Here is a 24454-nt window from a genome sequence, read left to right as displayed (position 1 = left end):
GGTTAAGTGCTAGTAATGAGAAAAGTTACTAATTTTATGTTTCTCGAATCTAACAACGTTATCCAATTTTTTAATTCTAGTACTTTTAAAAATTACAATCTCCTTTTCTATGTATACAACTATATTTGCTAAGACTCAACACAATTATTACTCTTGTCTTTCTGCGTTACTAATGAAGAACCTTCAAAAATGATGCTCACAGGCACCTATCTTAGATCTGATTTTAATGGATATGTATACAAAATCTTTAATGTTCTGGATTCTACTCCCTTCTCAGAAATAGTATTGAGAATATTTTCTTCCAGACAGTGGCTTGCTTTTTCACCTTTAAAATACTGGCTTTTGGATGAGCAGAAATTTTTTATTTTAATGAAATCCAGTATGTTGGTGTTTTACCAAGCAGCTAGTACCTTCATATATCCTGTTTAAGAAATCTTTGCCTACCTTATGAAGACATCTCTTTTATTTTATTTTCTTTATCTTTCACATTTAAATCTAGAAACCAACTTTATTTTTGTGTACTATATGAAGTAGGAGCCAAGGTTCAAATTTATCCACATAGATATCCAGTTGTTTTCACACCATTACTGAAAAAGACCTTCCTTTCTCTCCTGGAATTCCCTTGGCATTTTTGCCAAAAATTAAGTGACCAAAATATATGTCTAAGTCTATTTCTCACAATGAACATAAGTTCTTTAATTTATCAACAGTTCTCCGTATAGTTAGTGCTTTTCCTATGTCTTAAAGAAAGCCTTCCCTACTTAAGGTCATGAAGCCATTCCCATTTTACTTTCTTAAAAGCTTATATTGCCATTAACATTTACGTCTTTAATCTACCTGGAACTGACATTTGTAGATGGTATGAGATAAAGGATCCAGTTTCATGTTTTCATTTGGATATCTAATTGTCCCAGCATCATTTATTAAAAATTCTGTCTTCTCCCAACTCATCTGCAGTTATATATCACATATAAAGTATTCTTAAATCTGTTAGTTTATCTCTGAGCTTTTATTCTATTTCACTAGCATATTTAATTATTCTGGCAAAAATACCTTCATATAGCTTTATAATTAGTCCTAATAATTGGAAGAGCTGCTCTACCCACCTTGTTCTACTTCAGAATTATACACCAGAGGTTCTCTTAATTGTAGTGTGCATTAGAATCACCTGGGTTAAAACAGATTGCTGGATCCCTTACCTAGTAAGTCTATTGTATAGTCTGAGAATCTGCATTTTTAACAAATGTCTAGGTGATGCTGCTGCTGATGATCAGCTGATCCAAGACATACTCTGAGGACCAAGTGGCCTTAGAGATTCTAGACCAGAGCGTTAGTTGGCCAACTATTTCATATAGGGCCAGAAAAGTAAATACTTTAAGCTTGTGGGCCATCCTGGTCCCTGCACAAAGCAGCCACAAATGACAGATAAATAAATAAGCCTAGTTGTATTCCAATAAGACTCTACAAAAACAGCCAGCAATACTCTGCTTTTCCCTGCTCTGGATAATCCCAGGTCCTTTAAAATGTCATAGAAATTGCAGAATCAGCTTCTCAAGTAACATCAAAAAACTTAACTGGAAATTTACTTGGGAGTACACTAATTCTACTCACCCTGTATGTCAGTTTTGAAAGCAGACAGTTTTTACAAATTTTGATCTTTCAAGCCAAATCTTTTAGTATTTAGACAGTTTTACAATCTTCTACATAGAGGGCTTGAACATCTTTTAAAGATTCTTAACTTCCTTTGTATTATTTTGATTTTTCAATTTTACTTTCTTATTTGCATATTTATTATGGGGAATTTCAAACATGTTCAATACCAGTATACTGAACCCCCATATCTAGCATATAGCCTCCAAAACCACAAAACCATATATCCACTCCACTCCCATCAACTTCTCCCCTTCCTGTACTTTGCTGAAGCAAATCCTAGGAACCTATCACTTCATAAATGTTTCAGTACTTATTTCTAAAAGACAACACTCAAAGCACTCAAAGTTTTACCATTAATTATGCTGTTTGAAATAGGTTATGTGGAACAAACGCAGAAGATGGCTGTGTGGGAATATGCGGAGCTAGCATCTCCCCACAACTAGGGCACCTGCCAGCTGCTGGTGGGGGACTCTGATGGCCAAGGAGATGGGAGGAACCCCAAAGTGAACTAGTAGGATGTAGGGGGACTGAGTGGGGAGGAGAAATGCAGGCCAGACAGGATCAGTGCCCCTCAGGCCAGGGAGATCAGGAGAGGCAGGTGGGAGGGGCCCTCCCAGACCAGAGGAGGAGAGGTGGGAAAGAGTTTGCCCCACCCACTCGAGCCCAGGAAGCCTTCTGGGCTCCCAGGTGAGGTCCCCTGCCCTCTGAGACCAGAGGTGGGGGGCATACCTGGGTTCTTTCTGTTCCTTGAGCCTAAGCCCCACCCCCCACAGGGCCTTTTCCAGCCCTGTGGGTCCTGAGCATTGGCCCCACCCACCGCCCAAACCTCACCCTTGCTTAGGCCCCGCCCTCCACAGCCAAGGCCTCCCCCCCACTATTTTTCCTTTTCCCCCCTCCTTTTTACTACTGTGGTACTGATGTACCTTCCAGCTGTTGTTTCATCTATATTTTTATTTTTATATTCTTCCTAACATCTGTTAGTTTCCTAGTCTAATTTTATTTTTTACTTTGTTATTGTTGTGGTTCCCACCACCCCAACCGTGCCCCAGGCAGCTTGCAGGATCTTGGTTCACAAGCCTGGGGTCGGGCTGAAGCTCCTGTGGTGGGAGCTCTGAGGCCGAACCACTGGACTAGCAGAGAACCTCAGACCCCAGGGAACATTCATCAGAGTGAGGTCTCACGGAGTTCCGCATCTCAGCACCAAGACCCAGCTCTACCCAACAGCCTACAAACTGCAGCGTTAGAAGCCTCAGGCCAAACCACCATTAAGACAGGATCACAATCGCACTCATAAAAAAAAAAAAAAAAAGAGAGAGAGGGTGCAAAAACATATGTCACAGATGAAGGAGCAAGGTAAAAACCTATAAGACCAAATAAATGAAGAGGAAAAAGTCAATCTACCTGAAGAAGAATTCAGAGTAATGACAGTAAAGAAGATCCAGAATCTCGGAAACAGAATGGAGGCACGATTGAGAAAATACAAAAAATGTTTAACAAAGATCTAGAAGAACTAAAGAACAAACAAACAGAGATGAACAACACAATAAATGAAATGAAAAATACACTAGAAGGAATCAATAACAGAATAACTGAGGCAAAAGAATGAATAAGTGAGCTGGAAGACAAAATGGTGGAAATAACTGCTGAGGAGCAGAATAAAGAAATAAGAATGAAAAGAATTGAAGACAATCTCACAGACCTCTGGGACAATACTAAATGCACCAACATTCGAATTACAGGGGTCCCAGAAGAAGAAGAGAAAAAGAAAGGGTCTGAGAAAATATTTGAAGAGATTATAGTGGAAAACTTCCCTAACATGGGAAAGGAAATAGTCACCCAAGTCCAGGAAGCACAGAGAGTCCCATACAGGATAAACCCTAGGAAAAACACACCAAGATACATATTAACCAAACTAACAAAAATTAAATTCAAAGAAAAAATATTAAAAGCAGCAAGGGAAAAACAAAAAATAACATACAAAGGAATCCCTATAAGGTTATCAGCTGATTTTTCAGCGGAAATTCTGAAGGCCATAAGGGAGTGGCAGAATATACTTAAAGTAATGAAAGAGAAAAACCTACAACCAAGGCAAGGATCTCATTCAGATTCTACGGAGAAGTCAAAAGCTTTTCAGACAAACAAAAGCTAAGAGAATTCAGCACCATCAAACCAGCTTTACAACAAATGCTAAATAAATTTCTCTAAGTGGGAAACACAAGAGAAGAAAAAACCCCACAAAAACAAACCCAAAACAATTAAGAGAATGGTAATAGGAACATACATATCAACAATAAACCTGAATGTAAACAGATTAGATGCCCCAACCAAAAGACACAGACTGGCTGAATGGATACAAAAACAAGACCCATATATACGCTGTCTACAAGAGACCCACTTCAGACCTAGGGACAAATACAGACTGAAAGTGAAGGGATAGAAAAAGATATCCCATGCAAATGGAAATCAAAAGGAAGCTGAAGTAGCAATACTCGTATCAGATAAAATAGACTTTAAAATAAAGACTGTTAACAGGGCTAAGGAGGGACACTACATAATGATCAAAGGATCAATCTAAGAATAAGATATAACAATTATAAATGTTTATGCACCCAACATAGGAGCACTTCAATACATAAGGCAAATGCTAACAACCATGAAAGGAGAGATCAACAGTAACACAATAATAGTAGGGGACTTTTAACATCCCACTTACACCAATGGACAGATCATCCAAACAAAATAAAGAAGGAAACACAAGCTTTAAATGACACAATAGATCAGACAGATCTAATGGATATTTATAGAACACTACACCCACAAGTGGCAGAATACACTTTCTTCTCAAGTGGACATGGAACATCCTCCAGGACAGATCACATCTTGGGTCACAAATCAAGCCTCGGAAAATTTAAGAAAATTGAAATCATAGCATGCATCTTTTCTGACCACAACGCTATGAGATTGGTAATCAATTACAGGGAAAAACCTGTAAAAACACAAATACATGGAGGCTAAACACTGCGCTAGTCGATAACCAAGAGATCACTGAAGAAATCAAAGAAGAAATTAAAAAATACATAGAAACAAATGACAACAAAAACACGACGACCCTAAACCTATGGGACGCAGCAAAAGTAGTTCTAAGAGGGAAGTTTACAGCAATTCAATCTCGCCTCAAGAAACAAGAAAAATCTCAAATAAACAATCTAACCCTATACTTAAAACAACTAGAGAAAGAAGAACAAAGAAAACCCAAAGTCAGTAGAAGGAAAGAAATCATAAAGATCAGAGCAGAAATAAATGAAATATAAACAAAGAAAACAACAGCAAAGATCAATAAAACTAAAACCTGGCTCTTTGAGAAGATAAACATAATTGATAAACCCTTAGCCAGACTCATCAAGAAAAAAGGGAGAGGACACAAATCAATAAAATTAGAAATGAAAAAAGAGAAATCACAACTGACACTGGAGAAATACAAAGTTTTATAAAAGACTACTACAAACAACTATATGCCAATAAAATGGACAACCATGAAGAAATGGACAAATTCTTGGAAAGGTACAATTTTACAAGACTGAACCAGGAAGAATTAGAAAATATAAACAGACCTAACATAAGTAATTAAATTGAAAACATAATTAAAAATATTCCAACAAACAAAAGTCCAGGACCAGATGGCTTCACAGGCGAATTCTATCAAACATGTAAAGAAGAGCTAATACCGATCCTTCTCAAACTCTTCCAAAAAACTGCAGAGAGAGAAACACTCCTAAATTCATTCTACGAAACCACCATCACCCTAATACCAAAACCAGAAAAATATAACACAAAAAAAGAAAATTATAGACCAATATCACTGATGAACATAGATACAAAAATCCTGAACAAAATACTAGCAAACAGAATCCAACAGCACATTAAAAGGATCACCATGATCAAGTGGGATTTATCCCAGGGATGCAAGGATTCTTCAATATACGCAAATCAATCAATGTGATATACCACATTAACAAATTAAGGAATAAAAACCATATGATCTCAGATGCAGAAAAAGCTTTTGACAAAATTCAACACCAATTTATGATAAAAACTCTCCAGAAAATGGGCATAGAGGGAACCTACCTCAACATAATAAAGGCCAAATATGACAAACCCACAGCAAACATCATACTCAATGGTGAAAAACTGAAAGCATTTCCACTAAGATCAGGAACAAGACAAGGATGTCCACTCTTGCCACTATTATTCAACAGTCTTGGAAGTCCTAGCCACGGCAATCAGAGAAGAAAAAGAAAGAAAAGGAATACAAATTGGAAAAGAAGCAGTAAAACCGTCACCGTTTGCAGATGACGTGATACTATACATAGAAAATCCTAAGATGCCACCAGAAAACTACTAGAACTAATCAATGGATTCGGTAAGGTTGCAGGATACAAAATTAATGCACAGAAATCTCTGGTATTCCTATACACCAACAACGAAAAATCAGAAAGAGAAATTAAGGAAACACTCCCATTTACCACCGCAACAAAAAGAATAAAATACCTAGGAATAAACCTGCCTAAGGAGGCGAAAGACTTGTACTCAGCAAACTATGTAACACTGACGAAAGAAATCAAAAATGACATAAACAGATGGAGAAATATACCATATTCTTGGATTGGAAGAATCAATATTGTTATCTACAGATCACAATACAGCAATCTACAGATTCAATGCAATCCCTATCAAACTACCAATGGCATCCTTCACAGAATTAGAACAAAAAACTTTACAATTTGTATGGAAACACAAAAGACCCCAAATAGCCAAAGTAATCTTGAGAAAGAAAAACGGAGTTGGAGGAATCAGGCTCCCTGACTTCAAACTATACCACAAAGCTACAGTATTCAAGACAGTATGGTACTGGCATAAAAACAGAAATACAGATCAATGGTACAAGATAGAATGCCCAGAGATAAACCCATGCACATATGGGCACCTAATTTACAACAAAGGAGGCAAGAACATACAATGGAGAAAAGACAGCCTCTTCAATAAGTGGTGCTGGGAAAATTGGGCAGCTACATGTACAAGAATGAAATTAGAACACTCCCTAACGCCATACACAAAAATAAACTCAAAGTGGATTAAAGACCTAAATGTAAGACCAGACACTATAAAACTCTTAGAGGAAAACATAGGAAAAACACTCTTTGACATAAACCACAGCAAGATCTTTTTTGACCCACCTCCTAAAGTAACAGAAATAAAAACAAAAATAAACAAACTGGACTTAATTAAACTTAAAAGCTTTTGCACAGCAGAGGAAACCATAAACAAGACAAAAAGACAACCCTCAGAATGGTAGAAAATATTTGCAAATGAAACAACAAAGGATTAACTTCCAAAATATACAAACAGCTCATGGAGCTCAATATCAAAAAAACAAATAATCCAGTTAAAAAATGAGTGGAAGACCTAAACAGACATTTCACCAAGGAAGACATACAGATGGCCAAGAGGCACATGAAAAGATGCTCAACATCACTAATTAATATTAGAGAAATGCAAATCAAAACTATAATGAGGTATCACCTCTTGACGCTCAGAACGGCCATCATCAAAAAATCTACAAACAGTAAATGTCAGAGAGGGTGTGGAGAAAAGGGAATTCTCTTGCACTGTTGGTAGGAATGTAAACTGATACAGCCACTATGGAGAACAGTATGGAGGTTCCTTAAAAAACTAAAAATAGGGGCTTCCCTGGTGGCGCAGTGGTTGAGAGTCCGCCTGCCGATGCAGGGGATGCAGGTTCGTGCCCCAGTCCAGAAAGATCCCACATGCCTTGGAGCAGCTAGGCCTGTAAGCCATGGCCACTGAGCCTGCACGTCTGGAGCCTGTGCTCTGCAACGGGAGAGGCCACAATGGTGAGAGGCCTGCGTGCCGCAAAAAAAAAAAAAAAAAAAACAACAACTAAAAATAGAACTACCATATGACCCAGCAATCCCACTACTGGGCATATACCCTGAGAAAACCATAATTCAGAAAGAGACATGTACCACAATGTTCACTGCAGCACTATTTACAATAGCCAGGACATGGAAGCAACCTAAATGTCCACTGACAAGATGAATGGATAATGAAGATGTGGCACATATATACAATGGAATATTACTCAGCCATTAAAAGAAACGAAATTGAGTTATTTGTAGTGAGGTGGATGGACCTAGAGTCTGTCATACAGAGTGAAGTAAGTCAGAAAGAGAAAAACAAATACTGTATGCTAATGCATATATATGGAATCTTAAAAAAAAAAGGTACTGATGAACGTAGTTGCAGGGCAGGAATAAAGAGGTAGACACAGAAAATGGACTTGAGGACATGGGGTTGGAGGGTGAAGCTGGGGCAAAGTGAGAGTAGCATCGACATATATACACTACTGAATGTAAAATAGTTGGCTGGTGAGAAGCAGCAGCGTAGCACAGGGAGACTGGCTCAGTGCTTTGAGATGACATAGAAGGGTGGGATAGGGAGGATGGGAGGGAGGCTAAAGAGGGAGGGGATAGGGGGACATGTGTACGCATAAGGCTGATACGCTTCGTTGTGCAACAGAAACTAACACAGTATTGTGAAGCAATTATACTCCAATAAAGATCAAGAAAAAAAAGAAAGAAATAGATTATGTGAACTCACTGTAGATCTATTTCTGTTGGTTTTCATTTGTAGTCCTTTTTTCCTCACATACTTGGTTAACTTTGTTTACTGCTTACTGTCCCTGAATTTTTTGAAAACTAGCCTGAAGATTTCTTCCTCCAAAGAGAATCTGCATGTTTTCTAGGCCCCTGCCATCCCAAGTACTTTCACTAATTTCACAGTCTGATATGAATTTGGCCGCAAATTACATTTGTTTCTGATCACTCTTATTCTAAGGATACAGCCCTTTAAGGTGCCTATTTTACCTAAGAAGGGTCACCTATGTAGGAGGGGACTCCTTAAACAGTGGTCTCTGATTCCTGTTCTCTTGTGCCTCATGATGGGACTTAAAATTGAAGTTCAAGTTTGCATAAATGAACAACATGCCTTCAGGATAGAACTATCATCCCTACTATCCCTTAAATTTTGACCTGGCAATTCCTTCTGATCTTTAAGCTCTTTTGATGCTTTTAGGATATTAATAATTTATCTAGTATGGTCAATTGTCCTCAATCAATGGGGACGGTCTCAATAACCTTGCCTACCAGCTCTAGAAAATAAAACTCCCTCTTCCATTATAAGACCTTTTATTGGACATGATGGCTAAATTTTATATTTTTGCATCTATTAACAAAACATTCTCCCTTTAGAGTGTTGATGAAATCTATTACCTTAAAACATTTCCTGGGCTTCCCTGGTGGCGCAGTGGTTAAGAATCCGTCTGCCAATGCAGGGGACACAGGTTTGAGCACCGGTCCAAGAAGATCCCACCTACCATGGGGCAACTAAGCCTGTGCGCCACAACTACTGAGCCTCCGCTCTAGAGCCTGTGCTCCACAACAAGAGAAGCCACCGCAAGGAGAAGCCCACGCACGGCAACAAAGAGTAGCCCCTGCTCGCCGCAACTAGAGAAAGCCCGCGCACAGCAACAAAGACCCAACGCAGCACCAACGCAGCCCAAAACAAAAACAAACTAAAAAAAAGTTTTCCTAATGTTGAACTTATCCTGTACTGCCAGGATAAACTCTAATAATCATTATTTCAACTTTGCTAATAGACTATTTTAGTATAACACTAGCTATGGTTTATTATTTAAAGCATCTGCATCTGTATTCAAGAGGGAAACTAGTTGAACGCTTTCATCTGTTGTACTGTCTGAGGTTTTATTATTAAGGTTATGTAAGCTTCACAAAATATACTTTGAAAATTTCTATCTTTGTCTATGATGTGGAATAGTTTAAATTGGAACTTTCAGTTCTTTATAGAGATTAGACAGAATTCAGATGTAATCTATAAAGACAGGTTTTTTATTATGCCTTTAATTTCTTCCATAGCTATTGGTCTGTTCAGGTTTTCTACGTCTTGTGTTGTTCTGGTGTTTACATATGCAATTGTTTCATTTTTCAATATGTAGACTCAATAAGTAACTTTACATAAACGAGATACCATCTTTTCTGAAATTAAGTCTTTTCCTTTTCTTTCTTTGGTTCCATCTCTACCCTCCTTCCCTTTCCCTTCACTTTAGCACTCACCCCCCTCACGCCTAGTATATATTTCTCTGTATTTTTCTCTATGTTCAGAGTCCTATGTATACAAATATTTAATCACCATGTTTTACAAAACTGAACGTAACACTTGCCTCAATTCTGTTTTTCTTGCTCAACCATATCTTGCAGATATCACTCACATTCCTGGCATAATTCTAAGTAATTCTTTGTAATAGATTCATTCCATGGTATGAAGGTATCCTAATTTATTCTACTAATGATAAGCAATCACTTCATTCATACTTTGTTTCTATGGATTTGCCTATTTTAGACATTTCATATAAATGAAATCATACAAACTGTGAATCTGTAGCCTTTTGTGACTGGCTTCTTTTACTAAGCATGTTTTCAAGGTTAACCCATGTGGTAGCATGAATTAGTACTTCACTACTTTTTGAGTAATATTCCACTGCACAGATACACCGTATTGCATCTATTCATCAGCTGATCGACATAAGTTATTGCTTTCTGTACATGTAATTTGCATTTAGGCACTGTATCAAATTCTTTCAAACTAGAATATCTTGTGTTTTCTTCTACTACAATTATATAATGAGAGGGAGAAAGATACAATGATTTCTTTCAATGTTTTATATCCATTACAATATCATTCTGCATTTGGTAGAACTCCTAACATAACACTGAATAAATACGAACAGAGCAAGTATCTCTCTAGTTACTGATTTGTCACTCACAGATTAGGATACTTGCTATTAGTTTTATTTATTATAATTAATTTCCTTCTTGCTCTATTTTGTTAGAGTTCTTAGTAAACTTTAACTGACTTTTCAACATCTTTTGATTATAATCATATGCTTTTTCTTCTATTATTTGCTAATGCGATATGATTTTCATACAAAACTATCGTCTCTTACTTGGAATAGATCTTATTTGGTCACAGTTTATTACTCTTTTGATATGGTGCTATAGTGTACTTTCTAAACATCTATTTAGAAATTCTGCCTATGCATTAGGGAGTTTGGGGGGATTACTATCTTTATTTGCTTTTGGTATTAAAACTATGCTGGTTTCACAAAATAGAGAGTTTGACTTATTAAAAAAAAGCTGCCTGGAATTATTTGAGCACTCTCTAAAGGTTAGAGAAAACAGCTGTGAAGCTATCTTGTCACCGTGCCTTGGTAAATCTCTGATTAGCTTTCACACTTCTGTGGTAATTCAAATTTTCCTGTTATTATTGGGTCAATTTTTGGAACTTCAAGTTTTCTTTTGTCCCCCCCAGGGTTATATATAAAATTTCATTATAATAGTTAATAATGAAGCAATACTTGAGCACTTACCACTTGCACTAGTTTAAGTGCTCAGAATGGATTAACTCTTAATTCTTTCAACACCCCTTATGAAACAGGTGCTATTTTCATTTTACAACTGAAAAAATTCTTTGAATGTTTCCTACATATAGAGATATATCTTTTTATCATTTCTACTCTTCTTTACATTTGTTCTTTTTTCTATAACCAAGCTCAGAAGAGGTGTGCCATCCTTACCAACTTTTCAAAGCACTAGGATTGGGTTTTCTTTGTGCTACTTCCCTTATTAAAAGAATAGATTTTCAAATCATTAATTTTAGTTGTTTGCCTGGTAAGTTATTCATCCCAATTCCTTTTGGTTTATTCTGTAACATTTCACCCTAATTACTCAAGCAATTAGTGTTCATAATGAAGGTTTATAAAATTTCTTGGAGAACAGCTTTGGCCTGTCCCACTGACTATGGTATGAAGATTTTTCCTTTACAACCTTGTCTCAAATATTTCAGTGTCATTTTTTTAAAATCTTTTTTTAAAACTTATGATTTACAGTTTTATCAGATTATGACCACAAAAAATATGGTCTGGAAAAACTTTTCTTTTTAAAACTTATTATTATGTGATTAATTTTTTTAAGTGTTTCATGAACATAAAGGGAAAGAACATGGCTGAAGGAAGAAGGATGTCTGAGCAAAATCACATTTTCTTTCAACTGTCAGTATACGGTACTTTCATTGTTTTCCAGCATCCAGTGCAGTAGATTAAAAAAAAAAAAAATCAAACGCTAGTCTGATTTGATTTCCTTTCCTTTGTAATTTCTGCTGTCTATAAACTTGGAAGATTTTTTTTCCTTATCTTTAAAATCCATAAACTTTATAAGAATATGTCTAGATTTGTCTTTTTTAAAATAATATTTATTTACTTATTTATTTTGGCTGCGCCGATTCTTAGTTCTGGCATGCAGGATCTTTTAGTTGCGGCATGCATGTGGGATCTAGTTCCCCGACCAGGGATTGAACCCGGCCCCCTGCATTGGGAGCATGGAGTCTTACCCACTGGACCACAAGCGAAGTCCCTAGATTTGTGTCTTTTTTGACCTCAGAAAATCATACAATTTTGGCTCAGGCTCTAAGGACTGGCAAACCCTCTTCTCAGCTAGTCCCTCAGTTCCTGGAAGGAACAAAGGGAAAGGAAGCTCTGTACCTGTCATCTCCATGGAGACCTAGAGAAACTTGTAATCAAAGATGCACCCAACTGTCTTGCCTACTGAATTACTCCAGAAGAAACCGGAAGGGAGAGGGAAACAGGAATATAGACTCAAACCACCAGCTGTCTGATATCCGCTATAAATCCTGTATTGGTCATTTTAAACCAACTATTATAATGAAGTCATTCTGAGCTTTCACAACCTTGATCCTAATTTTTTAAAGTTCAACCTTCTTCTAAGGAAGCTGTGTAGAATTTAAATTTTAATCCTCAATGAAGAATGATGAACTTACCTAAAATAGCTTCATTTTGGGTAAAATTGTTTCCTTTTAGGTAAAATTAGAAGAAATCTACAATAAAAAACAACCAACCTCAATAAACTGCTACCAACTTTCAGCATCTGTATTTCCTGGGCATTCTGTTACTATACCTGATCATGTATGTCAACCATTACTGCATTCTGCTGGGGTGGATGAGCAGCAGGGTGTAATAGACGGGGAGATACATTCGGAGGGTGGAAGGCTCGAGGTTCCTCTATTGCTTGCTGCTGTGCATAAGGGAGATGGTGATAATTTTCATCTTGACTAATGGAATTATGTCGAGACAGACGATCCCTTCTTCCTCTCTGGCGCCTGACAGGAGGACTGTAATATAGCAAAAATGTCAAAAAGGTTGTTATAATGTTTACTGTTGTGATCCATCAGGATTCTGTATTGTCTCTCGTTGTAATCCATTAGTAGTATATGCTAAGGTAGGCTTGAGTATTAAAGAATTGCTGTGGTTCATCATCAGCTCTGAACACTTACAAATTTAAATAGAATGTATATGTTTTTCAAAATATAACAGAAGTAAACAAAATTGATAATCAGCTCTGAGATTATTTAGAAATCAATAGCCAATCACTGTCATTTTGGGGGAGGGGGTTTAATTGTATAAAATTGATCCTTTTATAGGCAAATATAGTCAAATATCAGCAATTTCATATGGTTTAACCTATTATTTTGCCTCCTTTATTTTATAAACATTTTAGAACAAATTTTAATTTGCATATGTACCTTGGCTGTAATCCACATATGACTAATGGGCATTTTATGTTTGTCTATCTGGCTAAGACACATAGAAAAGACATAGTTCCTATATGCCCAAAATGACAATTTTAAAAAATGAGAGTAGAAAATACATAAAATAACTAAAACACATTTAATTTGTTGACAATTGCAAATAATCGAGTAATTGGGTAAATGCCGAGAATGGAAATGATGGCAAAATAGCATCAGCATAAATGTTCCAGTAATATACAGAATTTTTAGGTAGAATCTGGTTACTGAAGGAAACCACTTTTACTCCCCATGCACTTGTCATGGACACAGTTTAACACAAATAACAAGTTATCATGAGTAGACTTCCAACTTCCACTTCCCTACAATTCCACAATTCAGCTCCACTGCTTTTTACAATGCCTCAGCACGCATAACAATTCGAAAAAGCAGCAGGCCTCATTAAAAATGTACTCCACATTAGGCAAAAGAGGCCGAACAGCCCCCTTCAAGACACAGCTGCACACAGCCACCTCAGCAGCATTTACTGAGGACAGGTCACCTTTCCCTTAATTGTTGCACTCTGCACCTCTAAATCTGTTTCTTCTCACTCTCAACTGCCCAGTCTTAAAAAGAAAAAGGGACACTCCTTTGCAACATCAACTCCTCTACAGTGCTCTTAAAACTAACCCCCAGGTTCTTGCTCCATTTATTGCTTCCTCTATCTTTATTTTCAGCATAACTCTTTTTTGCATTTCTGCTTCAAAACTGACATACTGTATTTCACTGATTTTCAGATGCCATCCACCTTCGAACTCACTTTAATGTTTTATTTTGAGATAATTTTAATATAATTTTTGTGTACCCCTCACCCAGCTTTCCTTCATGTTAATATCTTCCATTAGAATAATTATCAAAATTAGGAAATAAACCTTGGTATCATACTGTTAACTAAACAACAGAATGTATTCAGATTTTACCCAGTTTTTCTACCAATATCCCCTCACGGTCTAAAAATCCAGTGCAGGATCCCATCATTGCATATAGTGGTCATGGTTCCTTAGTCTTCTCCAATCCATGACAGTTCCTCAGTCTTTCACGACCTTGATACCTCTGAAGACATATTTACTCTGCAGAATACCCTTTAACCCAGATTTGTCTGATGTTTTCGCATGATCTGCATGACGTTATGCATTACTGGAAAGGATATCACAGAGGTGATAGGCCCTTTTCAGTGCATTGTATCCAGGGGCACATGACATCACATGCATCACTCATGCCTATGTATTTACCACCAATCACTTGGCTAAATTGGTTTCTGCCAAGACCCTCTACTACAAAATCACCATTCTTCCCTTTGTAATTACCAAATACTTGGGGGGGGGGGAGATACTTTGAGACCATGCAAATATTCTGCTTCTGCTAGAAGTTTTGCCAATAACTTTAGCATGCATGAATGGACCTTCAGCTATCACTATTATAATATTCTAATGGTGATTTTCTACTCCCCTCATTTCTTCCACATGTATTAATTGGAATTCCATAAGGAAGAACTGTTCCCTCTCTCCCATTTATTTGTTTATTCACTTATTTATGAGTATGGGCTAATGGAAATTTATTTTATTCTTTAGGTTATAATCCACACTATTGTTTTATTTTGTTGTTAAAATTATTTCAACTTTGTCCAATGGGAGCACATTCAGTTTAGCTCCTGTGCCCTTTTACTACTGTTCCTTACTATACGGACAATATGCTCTAGGCTTATCTTGTATTTTCCCTATACCAACTCTGGAATTAACCAGTTCTCCAGAGCCCTGGTTCCTTTGACTGTGGAATGGTATTTAGAAGGTAAGTGCGCTGACTGCTACACTATTTCTAGTCTCTCTAAGAGAAAAGAACAAGAAAATTTATCTATGTATACTAATTCACGTATATGTACATAGCTTTATACCTGTAAAAATATTTTAAAGGACTGTTTAATGTATCACTAAAAAGAGGAAGAAAGCTGCCAATTAGATTATACTATACCATCAATTTAGAGACATTATGATGTGAAAAAATGTGTACCTTACAATCAAAATAGAAAATATATGCCCAGATCACTCATCTCCCGAAAAAACACTCAGCCTGTCCACAAACTTTAAGGGTCCCTTTTAATATTGTTTTATTCTGTTGTTGCTTCTTGCTCTCACTTCCCTACTCAAACATAATTTCAATAACTCAAACTTAACACAAATTAAGACCCAAGCTCTCACGCTGACACATAAGTTCCTTGACAATTTTGGTCCTTGTCTTTACTGAATTGCCTCTCATTAAATCTGTTATGTATGCCTTTGTAGTAGAACATTTAGAAAGCAGAATTATTGGAAAATCTAGAAATAATAAACAGTGATAAGATGAACAAATATTTCTTTCAGCTGACTTTTATATCTATGATAGGTACTACTTTGTCACTTTGTTTTAGATGTATCACTTGTGAACAGCACAAAGCTCTTCCCTCCTGGTCTCACTGACCTGCCTTTTGTTGGATTGCATTTTCTATATATGTTGTTTATCTGTTTCATTGTGTGGAAGCTATATGTTCCAGTTCTATTCTTCTAGTGACTACACTTGAATTTTTAAACACATAATTCAATTTTTCTGAAAACATCTAGATTGCACATTTTTACTTCTCTCTGCTCTGTCCCCATTTTACATTCAGATCTTTCCTGAAATTTTTTTTTTTTTTGAACAACAGACCTTTATTCAGACTTAGCAGTATGTCTTTTTTGTTTCCTTTCCTAATCAAATGGTATTAAATCCTACTTCTTACATTTATTCTTCCACTTCCTAGAGTACAGTATTTAATAATTCTTTCAAGAAGGTTCTCTTTTTTTTCTTTTATTATTTCTTTTTTAATTGTAGTTGCTGTACAATATTACGTAAGTTACAGGTGTACAATACAGTGATTCACAATTTTAAAAGTTATGTTCCACTTATAGTCATTATGAAATACTGGCTATACTCCCCGTGTTGTATATGTATCCTTGCAGCTTATTTTATACCTAATAGTTTGTACCTCTTATCCCCTACCCTTATATTAGCCCTCTCCGTCCTCCTTCCCTCTCCCCACCAGTAACCACTAGTTTGTTCTCTGTATCTGTGAGTCTGCTTCTTTTTTTACATTCAACTAGTTAGCTGTATTTTTTAGATTCCATATATATAAGTGATGTCATACAGTATTTGTTTTTCTCTGACTTATTTTACTTGGCATAATGCCCTCCAAGTCCATCCATGTTGCTGCAAATGGCAAAATTTCGGCCTTTTTAATGGCTGAGTAGTATTCCATTGTGTGGAACACACACACACACACACACACACACACACACACACACACACACACACACACATCCTTTATCCATTCACCTGTTGATGGACACTTAGGTTGCTTCCATACCTTGGCAATCGTAAATAATGCTGCTATGAACACTGGGGTGCATGTGTTTCTGAATTAGTATTTTTGGTTTTTTTGGATATCTACCCAGGAGTGAAACTGCTGGATCATATGGTAGTTTTGTTTTTAGTGTTTCTGAGAAATCTTCATACTATTTTCCATAGTGGCTGCACCAATTTACATTCCCACCAACAGTGTATAAGGGTTCTCTTTTTTCCACACCTTTGCTAACATTTGTTTTTTGCGTTCTTTTCGATAATAGCTGTTCTGCCAGGTGTGAGGTGGTATCTCATTGTGGTTTGGATTTGCATCTCCCTGATGATTAGCAATACTGAGCATCTTTCCATGTACCTGTTGGCCACCTGCACTTCCTCTCTGAAAAACTGTCTACTCAGGTCTTCTGCCCATTTTTTAACTGAGTTTTTTTTTTACATTGAGTTGTATGAGCTGTTTATATATGTTCGATATTAATCCCATATTGGTCATATCATTTGCAAACATCTTCTCCCATTCAGTAGGCTGTCCTTTCATTTTGTCGATGAATTTTGTGCTGTGCAAAAGCTTTTAAGTTTAATTAAGTCCGATTTGTTTATTTTTGCTTTAATTTTCTTCTCTTTAGGAGACAGATCCAAAAAATACTGCTGCAATTTATGTTAAAGAGTTCACCTATGTTTTCCTCTAGGAGTTTTATAGTATCTGGTCTTACATTTAGCTGTTTAATCCATTTTGAATTTATTTCTGTATATTGTGTTAGAGAATGTTCTAATTTTATTTTTTTACATGTAGCTGTCCAGTTTTCCCAGCACCACTTACTGAAGAGGCTGTCTTTTCTCCATTGTATATTCTTGCCTCCTTTGCCACAGACTGACCATACTGTGTGGGTTTATTTCTGGGCTTTCCATCCTGTTCCATTGATCTATGTGTCTGTTTTTATGCCAGTATCATACTGTCTTGATGACTGTAGCTTTGTAGTATATAGTCTGAAGTCAGGGAGCATGATTCCTTCAGCTCTGTTGTTTTTTCTCAAGATTGTTTTGGCCATTCAGGATATTTTGTGTCTCCATACAAACTTTAAAATTATTTGTTCTAGTTCTGCGAAAAATGCCATTGGTATTTTGATGGAGACTGCACTGAATCTGTAGATTGCCTTGGGTAGTATGGTCCTTTTAACAATATTAATTCTTCCAATCCAAGAACATGGTATATCTTTCCATCTGTTTTTGTCATCCTCAATTTTTTTCATCACTGCCTTACAGTTTTCCAAGTACAGGTCTTCTAACTCCTTAAGTAGGTTTATTCCTAGGTATTTTATTCTTTTTGATGTGATGGTAAATGAGACTGTTTCCTTAATTTCTCTTTTTGATGGTTTGTCATTCACGTATAGAAATGCAACAGATTTATGTATATTAATTCTGTAACCTGCAACTCCACTGAATTCTTTGATGAGCTCTGGTAGTATCCTGGTGGCATCTTTAGGATTTTCTATGCATAGTATCACATCATCTGCAAACAGTGACAATTTTACTTCTTCCTTTCCAACTTGGATTCCTTTTCTTTTTCCTGTCTGACTGCTTTGGCTACGACATCCAAAACTATGTTAAGTAAAAGTGGCGATAGTGGACATCCTCGTCTTATTCCTGATCTTGGAGGGAACGCTTTCAGGTTTTCACCGTTGAGTATGATGTCAGCTGTAGGTTTGTCATATAAGGCCTTTATTATGTTGAGGTATGTGCCCTCTATGCCCACTTTCTGGAGAGTTATCCAATCATAAATGGATGCTAAATCTTATCAAAAGCTTTTTCTACATCTATTGAAACGATTATATGGTTTTTATTCTTCAATTTGTTAATGTTGTGTATCACACTGATTGACTTGTGGATACTGAAAAATCCTTGCAACCCCAGGATAAATCCCTCTTGATCATGATGTATGATTCAGGAAGGATCTCTTATTGTTCAACATTCTTCATCTCTGAATGTTTGTGCATATTCTTAAATTTCACCAAGATCTTGCTCAACACTCAGTCTTTCTTCAATTTTTTAAAAAATATTTATTTATTTATGGATGCATTGGGTCTTCGTTGCTGCACACGGGCTTTCTCTAGTTGCGGCGAGCGGGGGCTACTCTTCGTTGTGGCGCGCGGGCTTCTCATTGCAATGGCTTCTCTTGTTGCGGAGCACGGTCTCCAGTAGTTGTGGCACATGGGCTTCAGTAGTTGTGGCTCACAGGCTCTAGAGCGCAGGCTCAGTAGTTGTGGCGCATAGGCTTAGTTGCTCCGTGGCATGTGGGATCTTCCCGGACCAGGGCTCAAACCTGCATCCCCTGCATTGGCAGGCAGATTCTTAACCACTGAGCCACCAGAGAAGTCCCTCTTCAATTCTTGAAAATGACTTTGTACTATTTCTGTCTAAATTGTTCCCTTCTATTGTTCCGCCTGGAAATATGATTAGACATATTCAGAACTGACTTGCCTATATTCAGACTCTTGCCTATATTTAAATTTCTTTTCCACACTTTCCATTTTGCCTTTTTACACTACATTCTGGGAAAATTCCTTCACTTGATCTTCCAGGGACCAAGATGCTTTTTCTGCCTGTTTATTAATTTTACCAACTAAGATTTCCAGTTGATTTTTATGGATACAATCTCTTCCACTTCTCTCATGCTACACTTATTCTAAAATTCTATTTTGTTTATTCTCTTAATTGTTTTATTTCTTCTATTAATGGTTTCTTCAAGTTCTTTCTTGTATTGAGTTTCAGTGCCCTTCTTTCACTTTGTTGGCTTTCCTCAAATGTTGGCTTTCCTCAAATGTTTGTGAGTGATGACAAATCACAGGACAGGGGTTATCAGAAGGAGGATTTTTAATGCTCTATTTTAACCTAGGTGTTGGGCACACCTGTGTGTTATCCTTTTAAGTGTACACTTGTTTTACAAGTTCTCCTGAATGTACGTCACATTTCGCCATAAAGCAATAGGAAAGATTACAGCAGGGGCTCAGGCTGTAACCTTGAAACAACCAACCTTATTTCCTCATGCTATAACATTTAACAGCTATAAAATATTTTACCTGGTTGGCATAACATTATTTTACTTAAACATTCCCATATAATTGGGTAATACTGCACCAGATAATGTAAAAGTCTTAGTGTGTCAACAGAATACAGCTCAGGAACAGGTTTATCTTGTCTTATTTGGAACAATGAATGATGGGTTTTAAGACTCCTTCAGTATTAGTTTCCTAGGGCTGCCCTAATAAAATACCACAGACTCACTTAAACAATAGAAATTCATTTTCTCACAGTCCTAGAGACTATGTCCAAGATCAAGGTGCCAGCATGGCTGGTTTCTAGCGAGAGCTCTCTTCCTAGAGTCTCCTCTTATAAGGACACTAATCCTCTTGGATCAGGGCCCCATCCTTATGACCTCATTCAGCCTAAATTACTTCCTTAGAGGCCTCATCTCTAAATACATCCACACTGGGGGCTAAGGCATCAACCTATGGATCTTCAGGAGACACAAACAGTTAGTCTGTAATACCACATCCTGGACATATAAACAGTTGTCTCACCCCAAGTATGCTCTATTTCCTTGGAAGAAGAAAGGTATGACCTCAGACAACTACTAAAGAGGAAGCAGCTCAGGAAATGTATTCCCCTGGGAAGGAAAAGCAAGGGGCAAGTCCTATATGGAAGACAGGACTGAACGTCAAACTAAATTTCAGTCACTCTTCATATCACAGGATCCACAATTTTAAAGAAACTTAATTAAGCTCCCAGTTGCCTTAGAGGATACAGAAGGAATATCTGGAGAGAGGTTATTCATTTCTAAGAATGGAGTGGATAAGAATTGCACGAAAAAGAGGCTGCTCATTCCTAAGACCATGGTTCTATATTTCCTTATAGTTATAAACTATAAAATGCATTTTTCAGTAATATGGATTGAAGGCTAGCCCACAAAAAGTCTTAAACCTTAAAGTAGTTGAATTCACATATAATGGTACGGATTGATTTTAGGTAAACCAATTTAGCCTTTCAATTTCTTCTTCTGTCAGTCACAAGCTAAATGAACTCTCATGACGGACTGTAGAAATCTAAACAACTTGTAATGTTGTTTCTCGTGTGTAAGCGTACAAGTAAAAAGGTGTTGATGTGTTTATAAAATTCCTACAGAAAAAATGCTTTCTGATGTTAAAAAAAAATTCACAAATCTACCAATGACCACAAATTTAATAAGTAACTGTAACCAACTAACCTTCTTCTGTTGCGTGCAGGTGTGTTGCATCGTTCCCCTGAGAAGTGATGTTGGCTTGGTCGAACTGAAGGGGGCTGCCTATTTGATGTCATCTCCCATGGTCGCATTGGTGGTGAGGGAGCTGGTGATGCTGATGTATAATCAAAGACTGAATGAGAGAGGCGCTGTCTCTTGGGACTTGGACTATCTTCACTCTGCCAATGCAACAAAATCAATCAACTGAATAAAATCTTTTAAGGATTTTTGCATTACTGTTTACATGCATAGGTGTTTAAGTATGTTTACCACAAAGTGTAAAGGAGGGAAAAAATACACTATCAACCTGAATTAAATACCTTTAAAAGAAACGAGGGGTGGGGTGGGGTGGGGTGGGAAAGGGAGATACACAGTAAATAATATCAAATGAAAAGTTAACTTTTCTTTAAAATATCATAAAATTAACCAGGTAACAACACACAAGGTACACAACAGGGCAATAAACAATTTCTATGGTACATGACCACCTCTTTAAAGCTCTAATTCAGCTGAGAAAATCTATGTCCTCCCATCAGTTAACAGTTACTCTTTTAGGCATTAATTCTTAGCTGAGAGATCAATTTAGGAGGGGGTATAATTTTTTTTTAACATCTTTATTGGGGTATAATTGCTTTACAACAGTGTGTCAGTTTCTGCTTAAGGGGGTATAATTTAAGTAGGCCCTTGATTTGATTTAAAATCACACTTGCCTGCCTCTTTATTCCTGTTATTTAAGGCCATTACATTTATTATTTAATAATGTTTATGTGGACAAAGTAAAATTTATTTAAAACATTAAAAAACAGTCAACTGATCTCGTTCATCAGTTCTTAACTAGAATGTCATAGAATATCTTTGGGAAAGACATGGCATTTCAGGTAGATCATGGGAGTGGTAGATAATTAAAAACCCATCCCTGTTAATGTTGAAGCACAGTCTCAAATTTTCAAGGGTTTAGCTATAAAATTGGTATGGATCACTTAACTGAATTATTAACTCTCCAGGATTCCCCACACAACTCAATTTTCCAATTGAGTCTCTCATCAAAACTGTCAAAATTACAAGTTAACTGAAAGTCTGATGAGGGCTGTGTGTTTTCTAATAGAGCCTCTCCTATCTCCAGTCTACTCCTGCAAATTCTAATCATTTGGGCATTAGGGAACTTTTGATTGGCACCTGCTGCTACAACAAAAATGTTAATATTAGCTAAAGAATATATGAGGTTACATACTATGTTACATTTTAAAATATAAGCATATAAAACAGAACTGATTAAACTGACGGAATGAAGCAAACTGCTAAATGGTTACTTTTGATCATTCTAAATTATTTAGCAGATGTATTCAAAAAACCATGTCATTTTCCTTCTATACTTAAGAATATTATAATTCACATTTGCTATAACTAAAATAGAAAATAGTTTTCAGAACCATATACAAATGCTCTTGTAACTTTCCTCACACTAACCTTATTTTCTCCCTATATTTAATGGTGCTATTAAAAGTAGTTGTTTTTAACCCCTTGATTTTAATAAGAAAATCAGTTATGTTCTGATAATCCTAAAACTTAGAAAGTGAAAAATAACCATTAATATTTAGATATTCTGATTAAAACAAAACAACAGAACAACTAAGACTTGACAAACTCATACATGAACTACACATAAGCATTAGAAATGTGATCTCCACGTGTGGTAAAACAGACTTGATTAACATTGACTTTCTGAGGTACAATATGCTAGCAACCAATCATAATCATTGGCTTTCATATGTATAAACCTGTACCGCAAAGCTTGATGCAAGCTAAGACATGGAACTCTGAATTCTAAAAATTCACTGCCCAAATGGAGGAGAATGCTACAGATCCACAAAATAACTAAGTATTGAAAAAACACTCAGGCTATCAACCTTTACATATTTTCAGTGATGTTCAGGTTGTGGGTTAGCATATTCTTATTTTACAACAAATGCATTACTTTTAAGAGTGGAGATAAGGAAAGATGACTGAGAAAGTCTCCCATCCCTTCTCTTTGTGTTGTGAAAGGTTCTCAGTGTGTAAGAGGAGACAAAGACTAGGAAGTGGGGCTCCCCTGGTGGCGCAGTGGTTGAGAGTCCACCTGCCAATGCAGGGGACACAGGTTTGTGCCCCGGTTCGGGAAGATCCCACATGCCGTGGAGCGGCTGGGCCCGTGAGCCATGGCCACTGAGCCTGCGCATCCGGAGCCTGTGCTCTGCAACGGGAGAGGCCACAACAGTGATAGGCCCACGTACAGCCAAAAAAAAAAAAAGACTAGGAAGTGAAGGGAAATATGTGGAAGTGAGCTCTTCATTAGGATTATGGTAATAAGCCTTACTTTTTCACTCAAAGTAACAGGAAACCACAACTGATATTTAGTGACATGGGATTACTAAAAGGTTATTTTACTATATGCAATATGGTTTCATCATATTCCTTATCAATTTTAATACTCTAAGGAGCTGTGTAAAAAATTCTTAGTTTCCAGAAAAAGAAAGGGGGAGTAACCTACAAAGAAAAAGAATTAGATTAGCATTAGACTTCCCACAGAAAACAAAAGATGCTATTTTCTGGGGGAAAATAATGTTGAATATAGAGTTTTATACTCCAATCAAACTATTAGTCTAGTATAAGGGAAAAAACAAAGACCTTGCCAGATGTATTAAGATTCAAAGTTGCTTCTCACATATCCATTCAGAAAATTTTACTTGATTGATTTTTATGTATGCGTGCATGCTCTCTCCTTCACCTGGGGACATATATATATATACAGGATCCAAGAAATAGAAGTAACCCAGAAGTGCAATGAAAAGAAATCCCAGGGTGATGGCAGTACAGCAGGTCTGAAAAACAATCATTACAAATTAGAAAGAATCAGAGAACTCTGAGAAAAATACCATACACAATGTGGATTCAAAAACAGTATGATTGAGAACTTACAAGTTCTTAATAAAACTTAAGCCCACAGCTCTCTTATCATAAGAAATATAAAAAGGCAATCAGGGACTTCCCTGCTGGTCCAGTGGTAAAGAATCTGCCTTCCAATGCAGGGGACGCGGGTTCAATCCCTGGTCGGGCACCTAAGTCCGCGCATCTCAACTAGAGAGCCCGCATGCCACAAACTACAGAGCGCATGTGCTCTGGAGCCTGCGCGCCACAACTAGAGAGAGAAAACCCGCACACCACAACTAGAGAAGCCCGCGTGCCCCAATGAAGAGCCCACGCACCTCGATGAAGACCCCGTGTGCTGCAACAAAGACCCAATGCAGCCAAAAAAAATAAAGAAAATAAATATTTTTTTTAAAAAAGGCAATCAGAGAGTGGAGGACAAAGATGAAAACAAATCCATAT

The 24454-nt window shown here is 36.9% G+C and overlaps 1 protein-coding gene across 7 annotated transcripts in view; it reads right to left on the bottom strand.

Moving 5' to 3' along the window:
- RNF38 (ring finger protein 38) overlaps nucleotides 1-24454 on the bottom strand; it is a gene marked incomplete at its 5' end in the record, with an annotated part of 122984 nt that overhangs the window by 17826 nt on the left and 80704 nt on the right. For all 7 annotated transcript variants that reach the window (XM_082843208.1, XM_082843209.1, XM_082843212.1 and 4 more), the window contains 2 exons: nucleotides 12780-12993; nucleotides 21074-21267. In XM_082843208.1, the coding sequence (XP_082699334.1) occupies nucleotides 12780-12993; nucleotides 21074-21267 (408 nt within the window). The remainder of the gene's footprint in view (nucleotides 1-12779; nucleotides 12994-21073; nucleotides 21268-24454) is intronic.

The sequence above is a fragment of the Leucopleurus acutus genome (genome assembly GCF_964270905.1).
Source record: "Leucopleurus acutus genome assembly, chromosome: 7".
In the NCBI taxonomy this organism is placed as follows: Eukaryota; Metazoa; Chordata; class Mammalia; order Artiodactyla; family Delphinidae; genus Leucopleurus; species Leucopleurus acutus.
The sequence above is the reverse complement of the archived record's forward strand: the minus strand, read 5'-3'. Positions and strand labels throughout refer to the sequence as shown.